At 47.5% G+C, this 15458-nt stretch overlaps 2 protein-coding genes across 2 annotated transcripts; one reads left to right on the forward strand and one right to left on the reverse strand.

Moving 5' to 3' along the window:
• The first annotated feature begins 3649 nt into the window (after positions 1–3649).
• On the forward strand, positions 3650–13349 carry LOC121835690. The gene is given in 3 exon segments (XM_042290139.1): positions 3650–5167; positions 5256–8714; positions 13293–13349. Coding segments are annotated over 3 exon segments (5034 nt in total).
• Positions 13350–13862: 513 nt separating this feature from the next.
• Positions 13863–15082, reverse strand: LOC121836046 (the record flags this gene model as incomplete). The annotated part of the gene is made up of 1 exon (XM_042290683.1): positions 13863–15082. A coding segment is annotated over one exon (1023 nt), but the record flags the coding sequence as incomplete, so codon positions are not given.
• Between the last annotated feature and the right edge of the window lie 376 nt (positions 15083–15458).

The raw sequence follows: 15458 nt of genomic DNA on the forward strand, positions 1-15458 counted from the left end.
GCTAAGTGTAGCACCACGGAACAGCATCAAATGTGATAAAAAACTGAGCTTGGTGGTGCTCAGTCTTGTGCATAACGTTTAATCAGCCATCAACAAGAGGAGTTAAATAGACTTTCTCGGTGAGCGAGAGTTTTCTAAAAGTTGTTTCATTCTGGTAGACAGCCTGTGCGACAGAGCACAGATGAACAGCGAGAGAAGCCTGCACACAAAGAACTGATCTACAGAAAGGCCAGGCCTGACGCGCCGTAATAATTAGCATCTATCAAAAAGAAGCAACCATGCCAGATACCTGAAAGCTTGGGGTGGAGATGATTTTTCGTGCACAGTTTCTATTCAGTTTTATTTTGTTTGCGCAAGATCCGAACGCTAACAGTCGCCCGACGGGGGAAGCTTTTTTCTGCGGTCTCGACTGGTGCTGATGCAGAATCGATCAGTAATACCAGCCTAATAGACCACCACAAAATGAATGAGGTTCGTTTGTTACATTTTTGGCGGCAAGTACGTGTTGCACTTCTAAATTGCATTATGTAATCTTTTCACGTTTGTATGAAAAAAAATGAAGGCTGCTTCCGAAAAGGTTGTTTTATTTCGAGTGGTGCATATCGGGAACCGCTGCTCTTTTTTAGTGATTGTCCTGATCTTTTGAAGCACAGTTGTGCTTGAAACATGTCGCGGCCAATAACAGTTATACCACCAAATACGTAAATAAGAAGTGTATTAAAAACGGCCTCCACAAAGCAGTGCGGAGGTCCTATTTGAGATAGACCAACGAATAGACCGCTACGGAGCAAATGGTCAGAGAGATTTCAGCTTACGGAACACTTCGGCACGCTCTATGTCTCGTGCCCTGTAATCTTACACATTTTAGCTGACGTGCCACAGGTTGGATATAATTTATGAAGCAAATCGCGAAACAAATCGTAAAACGCTCTTTCTCCTGCCGCTCTGTCCGGCTCTGTTGACCTTTCTTTGCCATGCTTCTTTCTTGCGGGAAGACATAATATCCGAGGCCTTTTTGCCTGGTGCTGTTATTATAGCTCCGCGGCATACAACATGTGAAGCCACCGATTGAAAACCATGAGTAAACACACCTGGCTAAAAGTCTCGCGCTAATCCGAAAACTTCCATACGCCGGGCATACAATGCGCATCGACGCGGCCGGAAAACGGGAGAACTACAGGTACCAGGATGCACCGCGGCAGCGGTGGCGTCGCGCAACTCCTGGTGAGATCGGTCTATTGGCCACTTAATGGGTCGGGTCTTACCGAACTGCCTCGATTTGCCAAGACTTAAATAAAGAAGTCAGCGTACTGTTGCTCTTGGCTCTTGCGATATCACACGCAACCAGGTGCCGCTGCGGCCGCTGCCATGTAATGTCGACGGCCCGCAAGTGCGTCTGCTGCCTGGAGGTTCCGGAAATTGCCTCCAAGGCTGTAGCCGCTGCATCACGAATCACGCCGACTTTTTCGATGGCGTCCAAAGCCCAGTCGTGCTCCAGATCGCCTACCGGATGAGGGCGATGGAGCTAAACGACATGGAGCTGGTGTAAAACTTGTTTTATTGACAAAAAAGAAAAAATCGGCGGCTTCATTTAATGAGAGCAATCAGCTGATTCTTGTTTCTTGCTTATCCTTTGGAAACTCGAACTTCTTGGACGATTATATTGATTAGGCCAGTGGGAACTTTGCTCGATGAAAAAGTGTGGCAAGTTTAATTCAGACAAGTAGTTTAAATATTTAGTTATCAACTAAAATAGAATAGCATGCTTCACTCAAGGAATTTCGCTCTCGGGGGTCAGCTGTTTTGTGATACTCTGATTGTGCAGTGTGCTCATTTTGGGCACCTCGCATATTTTGGCCGCCACCGTAACTTGACAGGAAACTTGTTATACCAAACAAAGGTGGCATAGGTATGAAAGGCGGAAATTTCTTTTGGCACCGCAAATCAAAGGGGAAAAATTTGGACGTCGCAGGCTCTAGAGAGAATAGCACTCGTCTTGGGAGGTTGGCACTTTACAGGTAAAAAGAGACTATTACGTTACATATTCAATTCAAAGACCTTACGTAAGATGGTTCGGAAGCCGACAAAAAAAAGTGTCCAGTAACGCAGACTTTGGACGTCTGAACGCTTCTGCGGACAGCTGTTTTGTAATAACCTGGCTGTGCCAGGGTTTTTTACGTAACAGCTGTGTCTAAGTCGCAGACGTTCGGTGCACCCGCTGCGAATCTCGAAGGCCTCCGGAGCGAAAGGACGCGAACGTACGTGGACACGTTTGTCGCAACGCGAATGTTCGATTGCCTCCAGCAAATTGCATTCAGCTTGTGATCCTTCGGGGCGACATGGCTGCTGGTAGACTCGCTATCGCGATGGCGCCGCTTCACAGAATTTCACAGCGCCAAGAAATCGACAATTTCGCGCGCAAGCAAAAACAAAAAAAAAAAAGCACGCTAAGAATGCAAAGAGGAAAACAAAAGTAACAAACCGCGCAATGAAAGCCAAAATTCCGCGTCGCTTCCTGTCACGAAGCTGCTAAACACACACTACTTCATTTAAACAAGTCTCACTCAAGCACCTGGGTCAACACGAAAGAGTGATCACTTAGGCGCAACGACTAGTTGAGGTAGGCGAAACCCCGCGAGACAGGCGGGCGCAGAGACTTCGGCGACCATGAAAAGAATGGCGAAGCATTTGGTTTGTATGGTGTGAGTCCAAATGGAAGTGCCTGTCTAATAACTCTATCCAAATGAATCCAAATGGAATCCAAATTGAAGTGCCCGTCTAATTCTAAAGAATAATAACTCTCATTAGATGGGTTATTTTTAAACGTAAGAATATGCAGCTGAAAACAAAATTACAGCATATCACTAAGGTTTAACAACCAAGATCTAAGATGTCAATCAATCTTCTCTCAATCAATCTTTAGCCAATAAGAAGAGTTGCTATCCCACGTCCCTCTTTGACGTATAGCACCCACTCCGTGACGTATAATGCCAACTTTGTGGCGCGCGATCCAAAGCGGACGAAATATCCGCAAACTAAAATCTGTCTCGCGCAAAAAAATATTGCTGTATTTTTTTATTTGCGCGGGAAAATTGTTTTGTGACATGCTTGTCCCAATTCGGCTGTTTAAAAAAAAAACTTTTATTTTTCTTTGCACTTACTTTTTTTTTTTAATGCTATTACGGTGCTGTCTCGCTGTAAAAGCGCCTAACAGGTTAGGTTCTAGTATCCATTTGGTCCAATGCATCTGGGGCATAAACGTTTTCAATGTATAATACAAAAATAATTTTACCTTCACTAGCAACTCCTCTCACAATATACTAACATTTTAGTGCCATTGCTGAAAAATAACTCTTGATATAAGGAGGGGAGACGACGACGAAGTGATCTGGGCCGGACGCATCTCGCATCAGCTCCGTGAACTTTTCAAGCTTTCAGCGAACCTCTGCAGTATAGTTCCAAACCTTCACCACCAACATGCGGTGGAACGCGAGAGAAACCCCCGGACACCAAATTCTTGGGTGAGCGGGCTGTTTTTTTCTCAAGATTTCACCGTTTTTCTCGACGAAACAAGGCGCCGCCTTGCTCAGCCTCGCGCGCCATCAAAAGACAAATGGAGGGCGGCCGTAGCTGCCGCACCGACGACAAGATGGACACTCGAAGCTTCGAAATACCTCTTTTGACTCCCGGAAACGGAATCGTCGAGGTAGAAGGAGAAGAAATCACTCCGGAGGAGTTTCACTCTGCCGGGGGAGGTTGGATGCCGGTCTTACTCAAGGCCCGAGCAGAAAAGAAAGCGCTAAGCCTAACGGCCGGTTCCCAGCCAAACCGCACTCTTGGTAGGAACAACGGGCGGGACGGCCGAGCTCGAATCAAGAAGGCGCCAAGGCCTCCGAAGCTTCCGGAAGACGATGCGAAAATCGTTTTTCGACTTCGGGGAGGACTAAACGTGCGGAAAGAAGACAGAGTCTTGGTCCAACGCAGCATTCAACGCGCGGCGCAGCTCTCATCGGAGAACGCAGGACACGACGCTTTTCGCTTCAACGAGGAACAAAATACGCTCATCGTGAGCACCCCGGCACTCGAAAACGCCGTCAAATACGGAGGAGTGCACTCTATAAGCTTCAAGGGACAAACCTACGAGGTTGTAGCGTACGCAATACCGCCAGACGACACCATAAAGGGCGTAATTCACGGGATACCGGACGAAGACTCCGAGCAAGACGTTCTAAACAACCTAGTCACGGCGAGGAACCCAAACGTGCTCCACGCCAGACGGATGGGCCGTTCCAAGTCGGCGGTGGTACTTTTCAAGGGCCAGAAAGTGCCGTTCTGGATCATGTACGGCAACGTGGAGTACAAGTGCAACCTGTACAAGAAAAAGATCGAAGTATGCGGTACGTGCGGCGGAGTCGGACATCGGTCCGACGTGTGTCCGCGACCGAAAGAGCAACGGTGCAAGATTTGCAACACTCTAAACCCGACAGACGGCCACGCGTGTTCGCCGTCGTGCGGCATCTGCGGCAAGGCTCACCCCACGGGTGACACACGATGCAAGCAGCGTTTCAAGACGCCGTACATCCTGCAACAGCGGCAGTGGGAGAAGAAGAAGAAACAAGAGGAGAGCAGGTTCAAGGAAGAGGACTTCCCGCCGTTACCCAAAGGACGGTCGCGGAGCCGAGCATCCGTGCGGTCAACCTCGCGGCAGCGGTCCGGCTCGCGGCGGAGATCGAAGTCCAGGAGGAGGTCCAGCTCCCGACAGCGAGTCAGCTGGGCCGGGGTGACCGACCACAAGGCCTCGGAAAAGAAGAGCAAGGAGGCCAAGACGCAGAACGACAAGTTAGACGAGATCCTTGTCATGATGCGACAACTCCAGAAAGAAAACAAGGCTCTACGCGTGATGGTAGAGAAGACCGAGAAGGAGAACGCATGGCTGAGGACACAGCTTCAGCAGAAAAGCAACGAGACGGAGAAGGAACCGGAGAAGGCTTCGCCACCCGCGAAGAGGAAGATGGTCGTAAGACCGGGCCAAGAGACGGTCGCATTGGATAAGGCCGAGGCGCCGCTGCAACAGGAAGTTAACAAGCAGGTGGTCGAGCTGATGTGCAACCCCGAGTGGCTGACGCAGCTGGCTAGGCACATGGAACAACTACGTACGGCACAAGTCGTTAGAAACCAAGATGGTGAACAGTAAAAAGTACATAATTTGGCAGTGGAATTGCCGCGGGTTTGGCAAAAAGAGGGGCAACCTACAGCAATACGTGAATAACAAAGACGAAAAGGAACGACCGGATTTGATTGCCTTACAAGAGTCGAAACAACTGGCCAAACTGTCGGGTTACAAGTCCTACGGCATGGATACCAAGGAAAAGACGCAAGTGGTCACGTTGGTCAAAAGGAACATACCGGTCGTCGTTCATTACACAGGCGTTTCAACAGTAGAACACGTGCTAATCGAGATAATCTCGGGGAAGAAGAAAGACCAGCGCAGCCTCTTCGTGCTGAACATCTACAGCAGCCCGGCGAAACGGCACAGATTCGCTTCCCTCTTCCAAGCGACCCTGAACATCGCCAGACGCCAGACACTGGTCGTGTTTGGGGACTTCAACGCCCAACATCCGGACTGGGGATACAAGATCGAACGACCCAAGGGCCGAAAACTGTGGATCGACTCTCACGAATGCGGACTATCCCTGATCACCGATCCGGATCATCCGACGAGGAGAGGAGCCGCCCGACAACAAGACACTACGCCAGACCTTACGTTTGTGCGCTATGCAAAGGATGCAGAGTGGACAAACACGTGGGAAGACCTGGGTAGCGACCACTATGTGCTAAAGATAACGATCCGCGCGGGCCCTGGAAAGCCGCGGGGCAGAAAGTGCAAGATCACGGAATGGGATAAGTTCCGAGAGCTGATGGGCGAATACGAGACGGAAGACGTCACAAACATTGGCGAGTGGATGGAATGCCTGCTGGCGGCTGCCGAACGGACGACCAAGGTGATTCCGGAAGAAGCGGACGTGGCCGCTGCGGATAGCCGACTCTTACACTTATGGGAGGCTAAGGCTAGTCTGCAGAAGCGGCAGCGTACGCAACGTAACAATCGGAACCTTCGAAGAAAGATCGCTGAACTCAGCAGAACGATCGAGACGTACGCTGACCAGGTTACGCGTCAACAGTGGCAGGATACCTGCGAAGGGTTCGACGGTCAGCCCAATGTACCCAAAACTTGGAACATACTGCGGCACCTACTGGATCCGGACGGTTGTAAGACGGCTCAGCGTAGCAAGATGTGCGAGATCATTCGAAGTCACAAGGGTGACGAGGACGACCTAGTAGAGGAGATCCGTAAGCGATATATTGGTGACAACCCGCCGAGAACACCCACGACATACGGCGGTGCAGACAACGAGGTGCTAGACGCGGACATTTCTGAGTTTGAAGTTGCCGAGACACTGCGCAACTTGAAGACCAAGTCTGCTCCGGGACCGGACGGTGTCACCAACAAGATGCTGCGGAACCTGAGCAACGAAGCCATAACCGGCATCACAAAATACATCAACGAGTGCTGGAGACAAGGCCAGCTACCACGGCAGTGGAAAACGGCCAAAGTGGTCCTGATCCCGAAACCAGGCAAGAAGCCTCAGCTCGACGCTCTGCGCCCAATCTCGCTCACGTCCTGCATGGGCAAGATAATGGAGCACGTCGTTCTACGGAGAATCAACGACTTCATGGAGAGGAACCAATTGTTCCCTCACACCATGGTTGGATTCCGGCCACACCTGTCTACCCAAGACGTGATGCTGAGGCTCAAGCACCAAATCATAGATGGCGAAAAAAGCTCTCATCTCGACACTAGGGTGATCCTGGGCCTCGACCTTACGAAGGCCTTTGACACTATCAGGCATGATGCGGTCCTTGAGAACCTGGAGAAGCTGGGCGTAGGGCGACGCACGTTCAACTACATTCAAGACTTCCTCAGCGATCGGACGGCGCAAATCTCCATCGGTGGCGTCACGTCCGACGACATCAATCTAGGCGGGCGAGGCACACCTCAGGGCTCGGTCCTGTCGCCATATCTATTTAACGTGGCGATGATTGAGTTGCCTGCGAAGCTCAGCAAGATCGAGGGGCTGCACCACAGTATATACGCAGATGACATCACGCTCTGGATGACCGGCGGCTGTGACGGGTTCATCCAAGACACGCTACAAGAAGCGATACGGACGATTGAGGAGTACGTCACTCCGAGGGGCCTAACTTGCTCTCCACAAAAGTCGGAGCTCCTCCTCCTCAAACCTGTTCGGTCCCGCCAGCTGCCGTCGGACATCGCGCTCTACTCGCAAGGACTGCGTGTCCCGTCGGTGAAGAGCATTCGCATCCTGGGTCTGCGGGTCCAGGCGGATGGCAACAACTACGAGATGATCGAATCGCTCAAGGCGTCAACTTACCAGATCACCCGGCTTATTTCACGCATCTCAGGCCGTCACTTCGGAATGAGGGAAGGAAATCTTGTACGCCTCGTCCGCGCTTTCGTCGTGAGCCGGCTGGCATACGTCCTTCCCTTCCTACGGCTCGGGGTGGCGGAGAAAGCCAAACTTGACTGCTTGATTAGGAAGGCCTACAAGCGAGCACTTGGCATCCCGGATTCCACGTCAAACGAAAAGCTGGCGGCGCTGGGCCTACATAACACCGTGGAAGAGATCGTCGAGGCGCAACGGACGTCTCAGCTCGAACGGCTAACAAAGAGCGCTACCGGGCGTCACATTCTCGAAAACCTGGGCATCCGCTACGAAAGACAAACGGGCGAGAAAATAGACGTGCCGAGACGGGTCCGGGAGAAGCTTACCATCCCAAACCTGCCACGTCACATGCACCCCGTGCACCATGTGGAGCGACGAACGGCGAGAGCCAAGGCCCTTCGAAGACTACTAGAGAAGGAAGAGGGCGTCTACTACACGGACGCTGCGAGGTACGACAGGGATGCCATGGCCGCAGCCGTGGTTGACAAGCAAGGGAAGATCGTTGCGAGCTGCAGTGTCCGGACGACAGAACCGGAGGTAGCCGAGGAAGTGGCCATCGCTCTGGCACTCAAGCTGCAAGACGCTAAAATCATTGTCAGCGACTCACAGATGGCGATTCGCCAATACGCCAAGGGACGGATCTCGCCGGTTACGCTTCGAGTACTAGGTGATCCTGAAAAGACTGCGAAGGTGAAGCTGATCTGGACTCCAGCACACTCGTCGCTCCCCGGCAACGAGGAGGCTCACGACGCGGCCCGAGGTCTCACTCTCCGGGCCGGAGCAACGTCGGACCCCTCCATCGAATCGTCGACGGGGGGCGACAGACTGGTTACGTTCCGAGACATCCTCGATCATTACGCCGGCGAAAGGATGCGCTACCCTCCGGCGCATCCCTCGCTGGACAAAAGACAAGCGGTAGCTTGGCGGCGACTACAGACAGGCACCTACCATAGTCCTGCCCAGCTCAGCGGATGGTATCCGGATCGCTACAAGGGAGACTGCCAGCTATGTGGTGCAAGAGCGACTCTTCGCCACATTATTTGGGAATGCAGCCGGCTCGACCGTAAAGCCCAGCCACTACTAAACAAGATCACCAACCAAGAGAGCTGGGAAGCTCTTCTTCTCTGCACCGACCTTGAGGTGCAGGAACAAGTCGTCCGACTGGCCGAGGACGCCGCTGGAGTTTAAGGGATTCTGGCCGTCGCCTAAGGGGTGATTGGGAGGGGACTCCTAGATGGGCCTCTGACCAATCGCTTAGTCTTTCTGGGCGCAATTAAAGGTTGCCTGCTGCTGCTGCTGATATAAGGATACACTACCTGTAGTGATACAATACTTAAAATAAAGCCCCACTAATACAAACTTAATTTCAAACTTCCAAATCACGGTTTTAAGCTCTAGCCTTGAACGCGTTGAGAATGGTGTTCCAGCACTGCAACTCTCGTAGTCTGGTCATTTAATTTCCAGGGGTTAAAATCCAGGCCCCCAATCTTCAACGCCGTCCAAAACGTATATTCTTAACCATAACTAACAAGATTCGTTTTGATGATAATGTAATTAATGCAAAGGTTCAAGCGAGCTGGACAAGAATATTGATAATAATTCCTGGGAAGGGGAACAAAGGAAAGACACAAATCTCCAAACACAGCTAGGTGACTAGTGCGCTACTGCAAAAATCCTCCTGGTACTGGTATCGAACCTGGGGCGTCTTAATTTCCAGTGGAGCGCTCTACCACCCGTACCAGGCGAATTTTTCAGTCGCGTACAAATAACTGAGCTGTGTTTGGACATTTGCCTTCGTCCTTTGTCTCACTTGCGTCCCTTCTCCAGGGATTTAATATCGTTAAGATTCCTTCATACCACAAACATTAAATACTTTTAGCTGGCGAGAAAATACAGATATACTAAAGTGAATTTCGCATTAAAAACGTTCTTGGACTCTCTAATTTTTCTCGAAATCCTACTCAAATAATAAAGATCAATCCAGCAAGATCGAGCTTATTTAGAACAGTTTTGACGGTTTCCAAACTCAGTTCGAATGACAAAACTGTTTCATGGACAGCTTACGTCGTTCGGCCTTCATCTGGTTTTTTATTACAGACACAAGCGAGTATCCTGACGACTACTATGATCCTGCAGTGGCACCAGGGTCCGCGGTCAAAAATACAAATCCTGATATGCTCCAACAAGCCCGAGTTCAGTTAATCCCAAATGAGAAATGCGCAGAGCTGTATTACCGGCGGTCAGTTCATGAAAACCTCGTTTGCGCTATGCACGACTTTGGATCATCTATATGCACGGTGAGGACAAACATTTTTAGTAACATCTTCACCGTTATATTATAATAAGGCAATCTGAAAAAACTAAAAATACAGATTTTCATTCCAAAGGCATTTGAAACATTCTGATTCAAAAACTCTGCAGCCAATCTCAATATCTTACGTGCAATCAGCACGGAATGAAACCCGAACGCCGGAACGCGTGGCCGCTGATACAGGCTGCTCCACTTGGAGGGCCCCTGAGAACTAATGGAAATGCAGCGGGGTGCGAGGGTGCGGGTCCTACTAAGATGAGCTTGACCATCGCGTGGCGCGTCTGGGAGTTCCGCGCTTCGCCGGTGGCGCGCCGTAAGCGCCGTCACATTCGATACAAAAAGCAATGTCACTCGCTTTGTGCATCGGATTCCCAGCGATATCTCTTCAGCGCTGTCATTCATTATCGCTTTGCGTAACGCAAGGGCGAGATTAAAGTTAAAACATTTCGTGCACAGAAGACCCGTAGTGCTCGATGACGTGTCACCGGAAACAACGTGCCACGCGCGGTTTCTGAGAAATAGTGAAACGTCATAAATGCGAAATAAATTTCGTTTATTCGCACACCTATATTCTTTATGAAAAAAAAAATTGCTGCAACAGACCGACCCGCATGCCTCGGTTTTATGAGCAATGTGCATTTTTTCGTGCGAGGTTATCAGTCGATTCTTAAAAGAATCTAGAAGTTCCTCGCTGAGGTTCTCTTCGGTAACCACCGATATGCCAGGCGTATCAATTCCGGAGTGGAATAAATTCATTACCCTGTCTGAGCAGGGCCTATGGCAAACAGCTATAGCCAGGTTAAGCGGCCGCCCGGTGTCAACCGGGCGACAGTGCGGCGACAGTGCGGCGACAGAAGAGCACCCCGTGTGACGGCGGTTACAGCGCGCCACCGGCGAAACGCGAAAGTCACAGACGCCCAGCGCGAGGGTGGACGATATCTTATGGTGAATTCGGGTGGTCGCCTCTCTCCTCTGACCTCGATTCAGCAGAGCGCCCCCTCCTCGCCGCCAGAGCTACTCGGGATCCTTTTCAGCCGATCACAACTGCTGGCTTCAGAGCGCTCCGAGATTCTCAGACCAGTCACGGAATTAACATTTCTTGACATTGGTAGTGCATTAAAAACAACACGATCTTACAGCGTACGGTGGACGATTGAGCAAAATTTACGCTCGCAAAATGATGAAATAACTGTTCATTCATTCATTCATTCATTCATTTATTGATACTGTCAGCCCTTGCACAGGGCTATTACAGGGGTGGAGAAAAAAAAAAGGACAATAACAAACAAACATGTACGCTTACACGCAAGCATACACAAAGGTTACAGACATATTGAGAGGCTTCGTCATTTCGGCAGTTTACGAAACGAATATCACTTCGTAGTTGTGAAACATTTCTTTACACAAGCTGTAGTGGTTTTAGTTTGTAGCACATACAATAATATCACTGACACGGTCCAGAAATTCATTTAGCGACATAGATGACACAGCAGAATCAGGTAATATATTCCAATCTTTAATAGCCCTCGGAAAAAAACTGTACTTAAAGCAATCGTTTTTAACAGATGGATTAGGAATGTACATGCTATGACGATGTCTTGAGGATTCGGTGGAGGAAATTTCAAAGTACTCGGATTTCCTTATTTTTACGCAATTATGAATAATCTGAAAAAGAAACTTTAACCTTTCATACTTCGTTCTTGATTCAAATGTAGGAAGATTGGCAAGTTCACATAGTTTTGTGGGGGAATGAACGTGGCTGTATTTATTAAAAATAAACCTGGATGCGAGTCGCTGGATTTTCTCCAGCTTATTGCAATTTGTGACGGTATATGGGTCCCATACAATTTTAGAATACTCGATGACGGGTCTTACCAGTGTCTTATAAGCTAGACTTTTTATTTCAGGAGTTGCAATAGCGAGGTTTCGTCGAAGGCACCACAGTGCTTTATTAGCTTTGATGCATACGTTATCAATGTGAGTGTTCCATTTTAGATCAGGAGTAAATATTAAGCCTAAGTATTTATGTTCTTTAACTCTCTCCAACTCAGCACCCGCAATGCAATAATTATAAGCCAAAACATTTATTTTTCTCGTAATAGACATGAAGACAGATTTTTCAGGATTTAGCACCATTTGCCAATTTTGACACCACTTTTTAATTTTTTCTAAGTTACAGTTTAATTCGACTTGATCAGCCGATGTTTCAATTTTATTGTAAATCACACAGTCGTCGGCGAATAGTCTGATTGGAACCGAGATGTCATTGCGCAGATCGTTAATGTAAATCAAAAATAAAAGAGGACCCAAGACACTGCCCTGGGGTACGCCTGAAACAACTGGGGACATAGTGGATTTGCTACCCCCAACTTTAACGTACTGTTTCCGTGATGAAAGATAAGAGGAAACCACTTCGTGATGGCTGGATTCTTAGAAACAGCACTGATTTTCAATAGCAATTTGGGGTGAGATACTTTGTCGAACGCCTTTGCGAAATCTAGGAATATTACATCAGTTTGACCACGACAGTTTATCCTTTGAGAGAGATCATGAACAGTTTCTATGAGCTGGGTAGTCGTGGAAAGACCTCTGCGGAAACCATGCTGCGATTTAAATAATATGTCATATTTTTCAAGGTAAGCCAGTAGATGTTTAGATATGATATGTTCAAGGAGCTTTGAGCATGTACTAGTAAGGGAAATGGGGCGAAAGTTACAGACGTCATTAACACTACCGCTCTTGTGGATGGGAATAATTTTTGCTATTTTCCAAGCGCTGGGAAAAGAACCGCTACTCATAGACAATCTAAAGATGATAGTAAGGTATTTAGAAACCCACTCAGCATACCTTTTTAAAAATTCATTCGGAATTTCGTCTGGACCTGGGCTCTTTTTTGAGTCAATGTTAAGTAGAAGGTTAAAAACTCCTTGCTCACTTATATCTAAGTTATTGATGGGAGGATTGTTGGACGAATCACTAAAGCTTGGCAAATTTCCATCATCGTTGGTGAAAACGGATGAAAAAAAAGTGCTAAAATTTTCAACGCTCTGCTTTTCATTTTTTGGGTCAGAGGCACGCTGCTGGAACTTTGCCGAAGGGTTGACGTACCGCCAGAACTTCTCAGGTGCCTCGCTAAGGAATTTTTTAAGTGTTATACTATAAAACCTTTCTTTAGACTCTCTAACTAGACGCCTCAGCTCCCGACTCAATCGCTGAATGCAAGTTTTTTTTTCTACACCTGTACCATGTGAACTCGCTCGTCTCCGCTTCAGTTGTCGTTTTGTGTGGATTATTTCCCTTGTAATCCAAGGATTTTTGTTCGCGATTTTTTTAGGGCGCTTTGGTATAAATCGCTCAATACACCGTAACGTCATGCTTGAAAAATAGTCCCATAACGTGTCTGGGCTAGCATCTGATTGGTAAAGAAACATAAAATCATCAAACGATTGTTCAAGGCAATCAAGTACGCTTACATCATCAGCACTTCTAAAATCCAAAAACATCTTTCTTGAATGACTGTGCGATTTTTCTGGGGTAACATTCAATGAGACGAGTACCAACTTATGATCGGATAGGCCTTCTTCGGTTTCACATTTCGAAAAATATGGTTTTAAACTCTCGGAAACAAAAACTAGATCTAAAATTGTTGACGTTGTTGAACATACTCTAGTGTAATCTGTTACCACCTGGGATAAGTTATAGCAAAATACAAGTTCTAATAATTGATCGCAACTAGCTACTTCCGCCGTTCCAAGAGAATATGATGACCAGTCAATCCCAGGTAAATTAAGATCTCCCAGTAACAAAATGTTGTCTCCGTAACGTAAATTGGAATCCATGTAGCCCCTTAGTTTTAACAGCATTTCAACTGGCGAATTCGGGGCTCTGTACACGCCACCAATATAAACTGTACGGTTATTCAATTTTGTCTTGATCCATAATGCTTCTACATCCCGTACTTCCTCAAGGACTTCAAATTTGATTTTATTTTTAATCATAATAGCAACTCCGCCTCCCTTCCCTCTCTATCTTTTCTTATTATTGAATAATTCGGTGGAGTAACTTCGGAGTTTAAGATATTTTCATGAAGCCATGTCTCGGTAATTACGGCCACTTCAGGATCGTGCTCTAGCATTATGCTTTCGAACGCGTCAACCTTGTTTGCAATACTTCTGGCGTTTATGTTTAATATTTTAAAACATGCTGAATCATTTTGTTTTAGTCACTCGTTATTTGCTTCCGGTGGAACGCGACACTTGTATCTCTCATTGCTGACTTCATTCCAGGCGTACAGAACATTGTTAAGCCACAGCTTATCAAAGACTAGATTGACTTTGGCACCGTTTTTCCTCTCCTCTGCGGTTGAATTCCACAGGTTCTTTCGAAGCTCAACAACCCTCTTGGAATAGTCTTCATTGATGCTAATTTGGGTACCTTTAAGTTTGACACAGTTTTTCATGATAGCCATTTTCTCTTTAAAATCCCCAACTGTAAGTATTACAGGGCGATCTCTACCAGTCATCTTTTTTCCAAGTCGATGTATACGTTGGATAGAGTTCAGTTTTTGACCTAGTATAGCGTCAAACACCTCATTGTTGATTTTCCTCATTAGTACATCCTCGTTTTCAGAAGACTCTTCCTTAATTCCCCTTACGATAACGTTATTTCGTCGTGAACGATTTTCTAAGTCATCAATTTGTTTTACAAGAGTATTTATTTCGACATCGTAGCCACTAACAGAGTTTTCAAGTTTAGCAAGCCTGTTCTCAGTTTCACCTACGCTCTCAAGTTTTTTTTCTATCGCAAGTAGCCTGTTTTGCATTTGTAGCATACTTTCTTCCGAAGAAGTCTGTTTTACCTGTACCTCAGTAATTTTAGCAAGGATCTCCTTTTGTGTCCGAATCATATCATTAAACATTTCTTGCGTAATAGGCCCAGGGTTTTCCTCCACATCTCCAGCTAGTATGAGCAACAGGCCTGCTACAGAGAAACAATCGCGTACACAAGCTGCAATTGTGTGTGGACACGGCAACACAATCAAACAGAGGTAATCGCTGTGAAAAACATGTTTTCTATCACCAACCTGCATGAGTAGTGGTACATTAGGCGACATCATCACGGCTGGGTTGCCGTGTCCACTGACGCCCGCAGCCGCTTGCGTTTCCTTTATAGGCAGTGGTGGCGCTGCTTCTTGAAGTTCTTCTGACGTCATCGTGCCCGTGAAGGGTGCGCTGTAGATGTTGGCCACGTGACGTAAATTGTTTTACGCATCGGCATGTAAAAAAAAAAAGAAAACAGCAGTATGCGACTTGATTTTTGCAGAACGAAACGAAAGCCAACGTTTGGAAAGAGTTGTCAACTCATCGCGTTTTCGTCAGTGAACGCGCTGCGATAGCGGTCATGCGTACAACAGAACAGTCAAATATAAAATGGTTAACAAACCGCATTTTTCTCACGGCGTCACCATGTGACACAAATCACAGTGCATTATATTCGGCTCTCCTTTTATTTTACAACACAAACCTTTGAACGCGCTTTTACCAAACCTGAAAATTTCTTGAAGCGGCCACAAAACCCGGTAAAACAGCGGCGAGCCCTGCGAGCTGTTTCTTCGTCGGTTA

Source organism: Ixodes scapularis, unplaced genomic scaffold (assembly GCF_016920785.2).
Source record: "Ixodes scapularis isolate PalLabHiFi unplaced genomic scaffold, ASM1692078v2 PGA_scaffold1__304_contigs__length_218370807, whole genome shotgun sequence".
NCBI lineage: Eukaryota > Metazoa > Arthropoda > Arachnida > Ixodida > Ixodidae > Ixodes > Ixodes scapularis.